Source organism: Pocillopora damicornis, chromosome 3, assembly GCF_964200805.1.
Source record: "Pocillopora damicornis chromosome 3, jaPocDami1.2, whole genome shotgun sequence".
Classification (NCBI taxonomy): Eukaryota; Metazoa; Cnidaria; class Anthozoa; order Scleractinia; family Pocilloporidae; genus Pocillopora; species Pocillopora damicornis.
Window position 1 is genome coordinate 18,543,191 of NC_142672.1, and position 13,632 is coordinate 18,556,822.

The window sequence follows — 13,632 nt, forward strand, 5'->3', positions numbered from 1 at the left end:
CATTTTAATAATAAATGAAATATGTCTCAAAACGGACAATACGAAAAATAATCTATTAGTTGATGTCCTGAACTCGCATAACCCCCCCCCCCCACCCCATTTTGCTGGTAAATGAAAGATAAGACCCAAAACAGACACAACGGAAAAGAATCTATCATTGGTGTGCCAAAATCGCATAATCCACCCCTATTTTGCTGGTAATTGAAAAATAAGACCTTGAACGTACATAACTAAAAAGAATCTATTGGTTGATGCGCCAAACTCGCGTAATCCATTCCATTTTGCTGGTAGCTGTAAAAAGGACCCAAAGGTACGTAACTAAAAAGGAATATTTTAGTTGGTGCGCTAAACTCGCGTTATCCATTCCATTTTGCTGCTAATTGAAAAAAAGGACACAAAATGTACATACCTAAAAATAATCTTTTAGTTGATGTGCCAAACTCGCGAAATCCATTCCATTTTGCTGGTAGCTGTAAAAAGGACCCAAAAGGTACGTGACTAAAAAGGAATATTTTAGTTGATGCGCTAAACTCGCGTTATCCATTCCATTTAGCTAGAAATTGAAAAATAGGACGCAAAATGTACATAACTAAAAATAATCTTTTAGTTAATATGCTAAACTCGCGTAGTCCATTGCATTTTGCTGCTAATTGACTCGTGTAATCCATTCTATTTAGCTAGAAATTAAAAATAGGACACAAAATGTACATAACTAAATATAATCTTTTAGTTGATGTGCCAAACTCGCGTAATCCATTCCATTTTGCTGGTAGCTGTAAAAAGGACCCAAAGGTACGTAACTAAAAAGGAATATTTTAGTTGGTGCGCTAAACTCGCGTTATCCATTCCATTTAGCTAGAAATTGAAAAATAGGACTCAAAATGTACATAACTAAAAATAATCTTTTAGTTAATATGCTAAACTCGCGTAGTCCATTGCATTTTGCTGCTAATTGAAAAATAGGACAAAATGTACATAACTAAAAAATAATCTTTTAGTTAATGTGCTAAACTCACGTACTCCATTCCATTTAGCTAGAAATTGAAAAATAGGACAAAATGTACATAACTAAAAAGAATCTTTTAGTTAATGAGCTAAACTCGCGTAATCTATTCCATTTAGCTAGAAATTGAAAAATATGACACAAAATGTACATAACTAAAAAGAATCTTTTAGTTAATGTGCTAAACTCGCGTAATCTATTCCATTTAGCTAGAAATTGAAAAATAGGACACAAAATGTACATAACTAAAAAGAATCTTTTAGTTAATGTGCTAAACTCGCGTAATCTATTCCATTTAGCTAGAAATTGAAAAATATGACACAAAATGTACATAACTAAAGAGAATCTTTTAGTTAATGTGCTAAACTCGCGTAATCTATTCCATTTAGCTAGAAATTGAAAAATAGGACACAAAATGTACATAACTAAAAAGAATCTTTTAGTTGATGTGCTAAACTCGCGTAATCTATTCCATTTAGCTAGAAATTGAAAAATAGGACAAAATGTACATAACTAAAAAGAATCTTTCAGTTAATGAGCTAAACTCGCGTAATCTATTCCATTTAGCTAGAAATTGAAAAATATGACACAAAATGTACATAACTAAAAAGAATCTTTTAGTTAATGTGCTAAACTCGCGTAATCTATTCCATTTAGCTAGAAATTGAAAAATAGGACACAAAATGTACATAACTAAAAAGAATCTTTTAGTTAATGTGCTAAACTCGCGTAATCTATTCCATTTAGCTAGAAATTGAAGAATAGGACACAAAATGTACATAACTAAAAAGAATCTTTTAGTTGATGTGCTAAACTTGCGTAATCTATTCCATTTAGCTAGAAATTGAAAAATAGGACACAAAATGTACATAACTAAAAAGAATCTTAGTTAATGTGCTAAACTCGCGTAATCTATTCCATTTAGCTAGAAATTGAAAAATATGACACAAAATGTACATAACTAAAAAGAATCTTTTAGTTAATGTGCTAAACTCGCGTAATCTATTCCATTTAGCTAGAAATTGAAAAATAGGACACAAAATGTACATAACTAAAAAGAATCTTTCAGTTAATGTGTTAAACTCGCGTAATCTATTCCATTTAGCTAGAAATTGAAAAATAGGACACAAAATGTACATAACTAAAAAGAATCTTTTAGTTGATGTGCTAAACTCGCGTAATCTATTCCATTTAGCTAGAAATTGAAAAATAGGACACAAAATGTACATAACTAAAAAGAATCTTTTAGTTGATGTGCTAAACTCGCGTAATCTATTCCATTTAGCTAGAAATTGAAAAGTAGGACACAAAATGTACATAACTAAAAAGAATCTTTTAGTTGATGTGCTAAACTCGCGTAATCTATTCCATTTAGCTAGAAATTGAAAAATAGGACACAAAATGTACATAACTAAAAAGAATCTTTTAGTTGATGTGACAAACTTGCGTATTCCATTCCACTTTGCTGCTAATTGAAAAATAGGACACAAAATGTACATAACTAAAAATAATCTTTTAGTCGATGTGCTAAACTCGCGTAATCCATTACATTTAGCTAGAAATTGAAAAATAGGACACAAAATGCACATAACTAAAAAGAATATTTTAGTCGATGTGCCAAACTCGCGTATTCCATTCCATTTTGCTGCGAATTGAAAAATAGGACACAGAATGTACATAACTAAAAATAATCTTAGTTGATGTGCTAAACTCGCGTAATCCATTGCATTTTGCTGCTAATTGAAAAATAGGTCAAATTGTACATAACTAAAAATAATCTTTTAGTTGATGTGCTAAACTCGCGTAATCCATTACATTTAGCTAGAAATTGAAAAATAGGACACAAAATGTACATAACTAACAATAATCGTTTAGTTGATGTGCTTAACTCGCGTATCCCATTCCATATCGCTGGTAGCTGTAAAAAGGACCCAAAACGAACATAACCAAAAAGAATCTTTTAGTTGATGTGCTGAACTCGCGTAATCCATTGCATTTTGCTGCTAATTGAAAAATAGGACACAAAATGTACATAACTAAAAATAATCTTTTAGTTAATGTGCTAAACTCGCGTAATCCATTGCATTCTGCTGCGAATTGAAAAATAGGACACAAAATGTACATAACTAAAAATAATCTTTCAGTTGATGTGCCAAACTCGCGTAATCTATTCTGTTTTGCTGCTAATTGAAAAATAGCACACAAAATGTACATAGCTAAAAGTAATCTCTTAGTTGATGTGCTAAACTCGCGTACTCCATTCCATTTTGCTGCTGATTGAAAAATAGGTCACAAAAGGTACATAACTAAAAATAATCTTTTAGTTGATGTGCCAAACTCGCGTAATCCATTCCATTTTGCTGGTAGCTGTAAAAAGGACCCAAAAGGTACGTAACTAAACAGAATATTTTAGTTGATGTGCTTAACTCGCGTAATCCATTCTATTTTGCTGCTAATTGAGAAATAGGACACAAAATGTACATAGCTAAAACTAATCTTTTAGTTGATGTGCCAAACTCGCGTAATCCATTCCATATTGCTGGTAGCTGTAAAAAGGACCCAAAACGAACATAACCAAAAAGAATCTTTTAGTTGTTGTGCTGAACTCGCGTAATCCATTCCATTTTGTTGATATAGTTATTGAGTTAAATCATTTAATTATTCATCTTTGCTTTTATGGCATTTCATTTTTAATATTTTTTTTGAAAAAGGAAAAAGATAACCACTTAAGAGATCGAAGAGAGATAAGAGGGAAGCATAGAAAATTTCCAGCAAAGGTAAGTCAACATTTCTAATAAGTACTGAGAAATATGTCATTTAGGGTATCGCAGCTGTTTGTGACAATTTTTTCCAGCACAATTAGCTTCAAGCACCTGACTCTTGCAATCACTAAAGAAATCCGCAGATACTAATTGTCAGCAGCATAAGAGTTTTCGTAGAATTTAAGTAAGGAACATTAAAGTGTGTTCAATTCAATTTCGTCTTTACTATCAAGACTTACCGGTAGTGTTGGTCCACACGAGTTCTCTGACTAGCTTCATGTAACATTAAAAAGAATGTCATCATTTTCTCGAAATTTAAAGGGGTGCTCACTGAGAGGGATTATGCTCAAGAGATTGGATAACTCTCTCTTTAAGTAGCACGAAGGTGTTATTAGAGGATTGACTGATCACTAGCCACATATTCATGTTTTGGAAAATTTGCCGAAGCCTAGATTAGCTTGTTGCCTGAATGTCACAAAGAGGTCACCCATTTCTCTTAACAACCTAAAATTATTCATTCCTTACGTTGAGTGTGTATCATTCCCACGTATGTCAATGTGATGATGGGCCCTTGTGATATTTAATACACGACACTTCATCAGATGGGATGATTTTTTTCCAACAGCTATCATGAAATGAAAATGAAGGTTTCTTGGATTTCACCGGTCGAGAGTTTGTCATTTTCAAAGAGGGAGCTATGAATGTTCTGTTCGTCTGGAGACATGAGATATCTTCTGCTGTCACTAGTCTTTATAGGCATGCAACTGCAGAAAGTGTATTAATTTTGATGGCAATTGCATCCCATGTTTTGATTTCTTACTCAGTTACTGATGCCAGGATGATTACAAAACACCCACCCTACCCATAGATGTTCATTGCTGTCTCTTGAAATTATACCTTCTGTGATTTTGATCTGAGTCAGATTACCCTTGAATGTGGTTTAAATTCTCCTAAAATCACTTTTCTCTGTGAATGAATGTGTGAGAAATGTCACCGATTGAGTTCAGATATACAAGTGATGTATGAACACTCAACATTCCTTCTTTTTGATGTCCACTTACATGCAGGAGAAGGAAGACTTTCTGAACTGGCTATGGTTTGGGGTTGTACCTTGGCAATCCTGTATGTTACTTACAACAGTTACAGCAAGCAGCATCATAAATATTTGTTTTCTTCCTTATTAATCCCTATCAACCTTTCATACTTTGAAATTGATGAACTTTATCAATGAAAGAACATGCTTTGGCAGAACTGTAACTACTCTAGTTCTGCAACCCAGAATATACTATTTTTGTATTATAGCTGTTACTATTATCATATATATATTTACATTACATAACTGAGAACAGAAACATAGACTGCTTAGCCATCCACATGCCCTATTACCAAGCATTTCAGAAATTACAGCAAGTCATCTCTACGACAGCAATGAGTGAGTGAAATACCACTTTCTTGCTTTGAACAAAATCTTACATACTTGATCACAATCTGGTTATGGTGGTTTTAAATATGAACTAATTACTCAAAAACTATCTTGATAATAAACTTTGATAGACACAACATAGGAAATGATGAGAATGAAATATTTTGCAATAATTAAATAAGAACAGTTTAAAATATCTTTCAGAAAAAAAAACTTTAGATGCACTAAAAGGGACAAGGAAGGCTTAAGAATAATCATTTTTGTGTCATGTGACATCATCTTCCAACCCTAAAAATACAGCTTTTTAGTGACAATTAGATGATTCACATTGTCACCTCACTTTGCTGTTGCAATATCACCTTGCTAACTCTAACGCAGAATCTCTAAAAATGAATGATGATACCATGTATTTTTGTCAATGACATGTTTTTTGTACTCTTCTTTAAAATTATGTTTTGGATCCTCAATTTGACACAAAAATTGATCATTATTAGCCCTTCCTGTCCCTTTAAGGTGTAGCATTATATGGTGCCAACTGAAGTGATCCATTCAGAAGACTTGCTCGGTAAATAAATTGTTTAGGAAGAGCAAAAAACTTTCCTTTCTCCAAAAAAGAGTTTTCATCTGGATCGCCAGCAATAAATGGCGCCATAACATTAGATTTTGCTGCTGTTAACAGTACACAAACGTGATCTGTTGGTACTCTCTTGCCCTGAATTTCTCTTCGATGTTCCTCTAAATGGCCAGCTGCCATGACAACTGAGTCACGTCTGTACACCACCATCACTGTTGAAATGGAGAAAACAGAATATAAGATAAAAAATTAATATGCAACCAACAGGGATTTCATAGCATACTATTTACTAGATCAACTTAACATGTACATGTACACAGGTCTTGAAGAAAATTATAGTTTTTGCTGAAAACATTAGAAAGTCTTACAAAACAATACTACTATGCATTTATTGTGACTTGTACTTAATTTGCTACAATGAAGAAAAACAAACAATTGAAACTGTTACGGTATTTTCCAAACCGCCAGAAAGATACAACTCGTACAACTCAACTACTTTATTGACCAACGTAATAACTACGAAGCGATATCGACAACCAATACAATAACTATCTTTTTCACTTATCTACGGAGCGATATAAATGCTAATACAATCAGTATCCCTATAACTTAGAGCCCTTTACAAATAATATCACTTAAATCTCAGTGCACTACCGCACAACTCACAGTTCTCTTGAAAATCTTTAACAAACTGTCGACGTCCGTAATTCTTTCTCTCACGTAGCCTTCCACACGGCTTTCAATTCCAGTAAACAACTCTATCCGGCTCTCGCTCCTCTGGGCTCTTCGCAACAGCAGTTATAGCTCACTAAAAGGCCTATTTCTTTAAGCTAGTGTGACTCCTTATATATCTTTCGGAAAAGTTCTAGAATGTTCTAGAGATCTGTAATATTGTTATTTTTAGAAACATTACACTATGATTACATCATAACAAAAATATGCTGAGTCACGGTTCTAGAAGGTTCTCCTTAAAGTTCTCGCTTAGTCATCATGACTAAATGTTCTAGAAACTTCTTCGTTCTATTTTCAATAATTATGTAACGCAACGCACTCTAAAAAAATATGGGCGCTCTCCATAACAAAACAAACCATTATTTTGTGAACTGGAAGCTAATGCTGCCCCAACAGTTCTGTCTTGCTCTCTGTCTGGTGTTCCACCTTCTGTACTTTCAGAATCTGTATCTGAGAATCAAGTAAATTAGACTGTTCCAAATCCATACATGGTGCTCAAACAAAAACCAGAAAAAAAAAAAGAAACAACATAAGAAAAACAAGCTAAAAAGTGGCTTGCATTGCAAATGAAACTAACCCCAGTTTACAACATCAGTAAAGCAGGCGTTACCTTTTTCTGGATTCTTCAAATTACCAAAAGTGCCCTTACACTTCCCTTTGACCTACTTGGATATCTTGGCAAATCAAATGATGGGTTTTCTTAATAGGCTATTTATGGTGCATACTCAAATCTTATTACACAGAAAAAGGACGATTTTGCAGCCAAACATGCAATGCCTGTGAAATGTTCTCTGAATGTAAGAACAAAATTGAATTTTTAAACCTTTTACTACTATTGACTCTTTTGTTTCCCTAGCTTCCCAAACTACAATTGACAGTGCACCTTCAACTCTGTACTAATATTATGAAACAAAATGAGTAGCATAGTGACCTTTTCTGAGTCCACTTGGTTATAATTTTTTATCTTAATTATCTTTAATGGGACATCAATTTGAAGATTTCATGGATCTGTGGTATGATAGCAAAATTCAATATACATGCTAACACTGAATTATCACCAATAATTTTTAAGAAAGAACTTAATCCTAAAATGTTACCTTTGTAGATACTTTTGCATAAGTTGTTACAGTGCATACAAACAAACATTACAAACCATTATTTGGGGAACTGGATTCCGCTGTTGCCCCAGCTGTTATGTCTTGCCCTCTATCTAGTGCTCCAACTTCTTCACTTTCAGACTTGGTATCTGAGTATCAGGTAGTTATATTGAACTTAATGTGTAAGTGGTGCTCAATAGTAACCAAAAAAGGGAACCTTAAACAAACTAAACAAAAGTAGAAACAAGGAAACAAAAATAAACAAGAACAAAACAAACCTGCATTGCAGAGAGTAGATGGGGCCGCAGTTAACAACTCATTTGGCACTTTGGGAGTTGCACAATTGCTAGAACTTTCAGACTGATCTAAATGTGTGAGCAAGAAATCCCCAAGAGATAGATTTGGGGTGTAACATACAATGTAAATTATTGTAAAACCTGATTAGATGCACTCTAATATTTCAAATATTTTTGACATATTAAATTCAAATGCCTAGGAAGAAACAGTTCAACCACCTTCCAGAGAAGAGGTTGGCAATTCACCTGTGGAGTCATTAGAGGTAGATGCAGTTGTCAAATGTTCATTGCCAGACCTTGAATAGTAATCTAAATAAAGAAGAAGTTAGCCAATAGTCACATTACAAACTAATATACAATGAGGAAGGTCAAGTCTGATTACATAGAAATTGGAATTACATAACTTGCTAACCTGCTAATGGAAAGCAACATGAGTAAGTGCTGAGATGGAGGGATACACTTCTCACTGCCAATTCACTTTTATTAATAAACATCATTAAGATTCAAAGTGATAATGTTTACAAAATTAATGCAGCCAATCAGTTTGCTTTATTTTTTTTTTTTTTTGGTTTGGCACATTTTTTTTTTTGTCAACCACAACAAAAATATTATGATGATAAAATAGTAACTTGACATTGGTATTCAATAAATATAGTGCAAGTGTCTGTTTTGGTAATTAATAAAGTATGTAGATCTGATGAGCTTCTATATTATCAATGGAAAAGTATTGGTTTACAGCACCTTTGAGAAACTTCTTAAACAGCATTAATGCCACATCTCCACCTTCTGAAATCTTTTTGTTGCTCTTATTTCCAATGAAGGCAACCCCTGCACCAGCAGTGCCATACACAGTTATGGTGTTACCATCACCATGCCTGTTTTGCATCATGATGACAACATCACAGTCGTGCTTCACGTTTAGAATATCAGCCTAGAGTACAGTAAAGATCAAAGCTAGCTTTTTGTGTTCAGTGTCAAGAACTACTATCATGCAATCTGGTAATGCATGTAATACATAATACATACTGTATTTTTCACTTGTAAGGCGCACCACTTTTTACGAGAAAATATGCTTGTTTGATCAAAATCTGCTCAAAACTTGGGGTACGTCTTATATCCGAGTATTTTCGCGCCACAAAATATAACTTTTCCAAATTTCCTTAATAAACTGAAATGAGTATGTAAATAAATAGCGGTAAATTAATAAACAAAACATATCCAACGTTGACCATTGACTTTATCAGATTTGTTGGTTCTAAAAAGAACCGGGGTGGCTCTGAAAAAAACCATTTGTTTGAAAGCTGGGCTGAGCTCAGCTACTCGTCGTCTTCGGCTTCGCTGTCTCTCGAACTCGTTGTCGATCCGCTCTTCTATGTCCTCTGCTTCTTCTTCCTCGTCATCCCAAACCGCATCATCTTCAGTTCCATCGAGAGCATCGCTGATGCCACAGGACTTGAACGATCTAGTTATCAACTCAACTGGGATCTCTCTCCATGCTCGATCGATCCACCGCAACACCATCTCTTTACTGAGCGCTCGCTTCTTTCCGGAGGGCGTGTAAGTAAATGGGCCGTTAACCATCCAGGTTTCGTATTGCGCACGGACCTTTGCTTTGAGTGGCTTATTGATGCACTTATCCAGGGGCTGAAGAACTAGAGTGAGCCCACCGGATATTACGGCAACATCGACGTTTTGTCTGTCAAGTAGGTCTTCAACTGCACCATTAAATGGGCGCGGAAGAAACCCCAAACTAGAAATCCCCAATGCCCAGGCGTAAATCGAAGATTTTTCCGAATCCTATCCTTGGTTCCTATAAGTTAGAAAGACAAACTGTGATTAGGCAACAGTTAAAGACATGACTTTCTACAGCGAACGTGCTAAAAAGCATGCGCTTGAAATATTGACGTTAGAAACAATCGAACAAATTCCAAACCTCGCTCCCACGAAATATGGCAAACTTGGCTACAAATCGTTCGAGGAAATTGTCGTGGCCGCTATTATATACTCCGAATGATAAAGGAAAAAGAACAAACCTTCTTCCTCCATCCAGCCCTTTTTGTGTACAGAAACCTGCATTCCTCTGGGCACCTGAATTCGTAGCTGACGAACGCCTTTAAAAATAGCCTTCGGTGGAAGTTTCTCACCATTCGCCTTCACTGCTAGGACGACCGTGAAACTCTGTTTATCGCCTCCGCAGGATAAGATGGGCACTGTTCGGTTTCCAGTGTTCTTGTGGCTGGCAACTCGAATCTCATTGGGGTTTCGTCCATGTTCAGGATGTGGCTGGACTCCTAGCTGCAACGCTGTCTGGCTCTCGACACGAAGCGATGGAATTCCACTACCTTGTCTTCCATGTCGGCGGAGCCAAAGTCGTCTTACTTCTCATGGAAATAGCATGGCGACGTTTCCATTTCGTGTACCAGCCAGGGTACTTGGCATAATTACTGAAAATTTACGGTACGCTGAACGAATGCTCGAAGATTAAGATGAGTTTTGCAACTGATCAATGAAAGATCTGCCAGATGAGTATTGTTTATAAAGGGAAAAGCGGAACAATTAGTATTCATAACTTAAAACATTGTCTCCTGAGAAGGATGACTTGAGTGAATTCAAACGTGTGACTTTTATGCTATTTTCCATGTGTGACTTTCTTGCTATGGTTTGTAATGTGTGACTTTTTCGCTTTTGTTTTGAGAATGAGGGCACTGTAACAAGTAACTTCTAGAAGCTTGTAACCGAGTGCGCCTTATAAGTGAATAAATACGGTATAATGAATTCGGCAGGGTTATATGCGTAACTGATTTTTTACAAGAAAACATTGAGGAACTTTTCTTGGTTTTCCTACACATATACATGTAGGGTAGAGTATCACACATGTAGGAAAAAGTTTGTGTAACTCAAGTTATCTAACGAAGTGATGATATCAACAACAAGATGCCCAATTTTTTTTAATGCAGTGTATATTACATTTAATGCTACTTACACGTTTTTCCATCAATCGTCTCTGGATTGTAAGATTTGTTTGTCCCATTTTTTTAATTTTTTCTAGCTGTGCAGGCTTCCTGATCTTGGGAAAGATGGCTGAGCATTCTTCACACCGCCTCTTTGCCGAAGGCTGCTCTGCACCACAATCAGAGCATGTCTATTGACCAAAAAAAGGAAGCTAAAATCAGTTAAAATATTTCTCACAATACCTTCAAAAAAGGATCTACATGTAAACTGTGGAACATGAAAGATGTAATATAAAAAAAAAAACAACAACAGATGTCATACTGTTAAGATCAACCAAGAAATCAGACTTTTTAATCCCATTTTTCAGATGAGATTACAATTTGGTACCTAACCTGTTTGCCAAACTCATCAATAGAATGTCCTTTAATTTTATCCTGAATAATAACTTTTTGTCTGACCATTAGGCACCTTTCCCTAACTATTTTGTGTCTGCTTTGAATTTTCTTACAATTGTAAAATTACTTTTGATAACCTATTTCAATTGGCTCAAATGAGTTTATCCACCCATTGAGCTACCTAATTGTGGTCCTAAGATCTTGTGATCTTAAGCTCACACAAGTACATGAACATATGGCACTTGCCTTTCTTCCCTTCTTCACTGTTGAAGTTCCTAGATGGAGAGGTTAGAATGCAGTTAAAGTTTGAATGCCCGAAACAGCCCAAAAATTGACAGTTTCTATATAGTAGTAGTATGTGTCTTGTATGGATGTGAGTGCTGAGTAACAGAAATCTAATGCCAATTAACAAACTATGTTAATCTTGGAGATTATAGTATACTTCATGCGGGTTACTGATCTTTAGCATGAGGTCAAGTGTACCCAAAGAATACACCTGAGGTTATCAACAAAATCTTTCATTTTGTGACAATAAAATGCACCCATAAAGAGAGCAAGAATATCACAGTTTTAGCAGCTAGAGTATCTACACTCTATCCTCTATGTTAAAATCCAGTAAGTAAGTAAGTCTGTGACATCCTGCTATTTCTGAAAATTACTGTCCTGTGTCTCTAGATTTTCAAAACAGGGCAATGTTTGTTGTTCTAATTACCACAGTGGCTTAGCGAGTAATTCACTATGTCATTGTTCATGTAAGTCAGTAGGCACAAGTAAGAAAGAAACCTAGTTAAGTCCGTGACCTTTCGGAAGCTTTTAAATCAATCTCACAAGAATTAGGGCACCCATTGATATCAGCGATTGCTGACAGGTTTACCCTGGCTAAAGATGGAATTATTACTATTATTATTAACACCTCAGGACTTACTTTAGTTCTGTCAACTCATTTTTGCCCTTAACATGTAGGTTCTAATTCAATAAAACCGGCTTTCAAAAGCTAATACTTAGCAAAGTTACATCAAATGCCTCTTTTTGAGGGAATAAAAAAAATTTAGTTTAGGCACAAACCAAACCCTATGAACTGCATCAATTGTTTACAATCTCATGTGAAACACAAGCCCTCTGAACAGTTAAAGTCATTGGATGATTAATTAATTACCATATGTAAACAGCAGCAGCTGAATTCATTCCTAATTAAATCACTTATCCCATGATTTTCTACAAATAAAACTTGTACAATTCTTTGCCGCATATCTTTTATTTTATTCTGTAAAAAATAATCTACGAGCACAAGTCGAGACAGAATGCTGAGAGATTTGTTTCCAATCACAAGCTCGAGAGAACCATGTAAACAAAAATCAAGGCATTACCATGCAAATATTAAGGCGATTAAGCAAATGTCGGAAAAAAAATATTTCCAAAACCATGGAAAAAAACTGGAATTTGGCCTGGCAATGCGAAAATTTGAATCCCATACAGAAATTTGATACACATAGGATTTATTCCGCACTGTTTTTGTAGACTGCTTGTTAGAGGCGTTTATTATTTTGCGGTGTTTTAGGGTAACCAGTGTACTAGATATTTCCTTAACATTACGGCATCATTCGCGCAAACTCGCCAATTGGGCCCGAAAACACCTTGACATCTCTTAAATGTCGTTCAGTCGACTTTCACCCTTACAACACAAGGTTTGATGAAAGTAATATAACGGATATTATCCATTTATGAAGGACACCACAGACCGATGACGCAAAAACATGCCTAAAAGGTTAGCTATTCACTCTAACTGCATTGCACTACTTTGAGTTTCTATTTTTCTTAGCTGAAATAGTCGTCTTTGGAAAGTGAGGACTACAGTATCTCCTACGCACACATATAAAACAACTTAAGCGCAATTAAAAGTCCTTTTCTCTTGAGATAATAGCGAAAGTAAGACAACTTACAATTAAAAAGACATTCCATGTGAACATAACCCATACCTCCGCCTAAGCTCTATTTATTCTACCCCTCAAAAAATGATCTGAACGGTGCCAGCTGAAGCACATGAACTGCGTTCGAAGGATACGGCCCTCACCAAACAGTTTCGAAATACCCCCGAATATTTCACTAAAAGGTGACCTCTTTGGCTCACAAAGCTTTGTAGCACTAGTCCGAGGTCACAAGTAGTTCTTCCCCCAGCCGTGACCTTTATATTGCTTATTTGACCCGAAAAGAGACGAAGACAAAAGCCAAATTTACTTACCGGACGTGTCAGCCATTCTTGAATAAATTACTCATGCCCCCGCCTCCGCTACTCCTAGAACACAGGTCTCTTCGTGCGCGTGCCACGAAATTACTATATCCGTAAATTTGGTGCCAATTTAGAAATAACGATAATCGTAATTTCGGTCTCGAGATCATG

The 13,632-nt window shown here is 35.5% G+C and overlaps 1 protein-coding gene and 1 long non-coding RNA gene across 6 annotated transcripts; one reads left to right on the forward strand and one right to left on the reverse strand.

The window, feature by feature from the left end:
- Positions 1-132: 132 nt before the first annotated feature.
- LOC149048637 (uncharacterized) lies at positions 133-4,698 on the forward strand. Of its 3 annotated transcripts, XR_016185161.1 has the most exons (5): positions 133-310; positions 428-490; positions 731-792; positions 3,715-3,780; positions 4,391-4,698. It is a non-coding gene; the product is annotated as an uncharacterized LOC149048637 (long non-coding RNA). The 3 variants fall into 3 exon arrangements; XR_016185160.1 differs by lacking the exon at positions 133-310 and having other exon boundaries at positions 321-490; XR_016185162.1 differs by lacking the exons at positions 133-310; positions 428-490; positions 731-792 and adding an exon at positions 2,127-3,390.
- Positions 4,699-5,308: 610 nt separating this feature from the next.
- LOC149048638 (uncharacterized) lies at positions 5,309-13,632 on the reverse strand. 3 transcript variants are annotated; one of them, XM_089201333.1, is made up of 9 exons: positions 13,474-13,632; positions 11,481-11,509; positions 10,871-11,029; positions 8,629-8,818; positions 8,134-8,196; positions 7,870-7,956; positions 7,648-7,740; positions 6,852-6,944; positions 5,309-5,974 (listed from the first exon to the last, which is right to left on the reverse strand). In XM_089201333.1, the coding sequence occupies exons 1-9, from the start codon at positions 13,487-13,489 to the stop codon at positions 5,697-5,699; spliced, it is 1,008 nt and encodes a 335-aa protein (XP_089057459.1). In that variant the 5' UTR covers positions 13,490-13,632; the 3' UTR covers positions 5,309-5,696. The 3 variants fall into 3 exon arrangements, with proteins under 3 accessions (XP_089057459.1, XP_089057460.1, XP_089057461.1); XM_089201334.1 differs by lacking the exon at positions 13,474-13,632 and adding an exon at positions 13,211-13,467; XM_089201335.1 differs by having other exon boundaries at positions 5,909-5,958.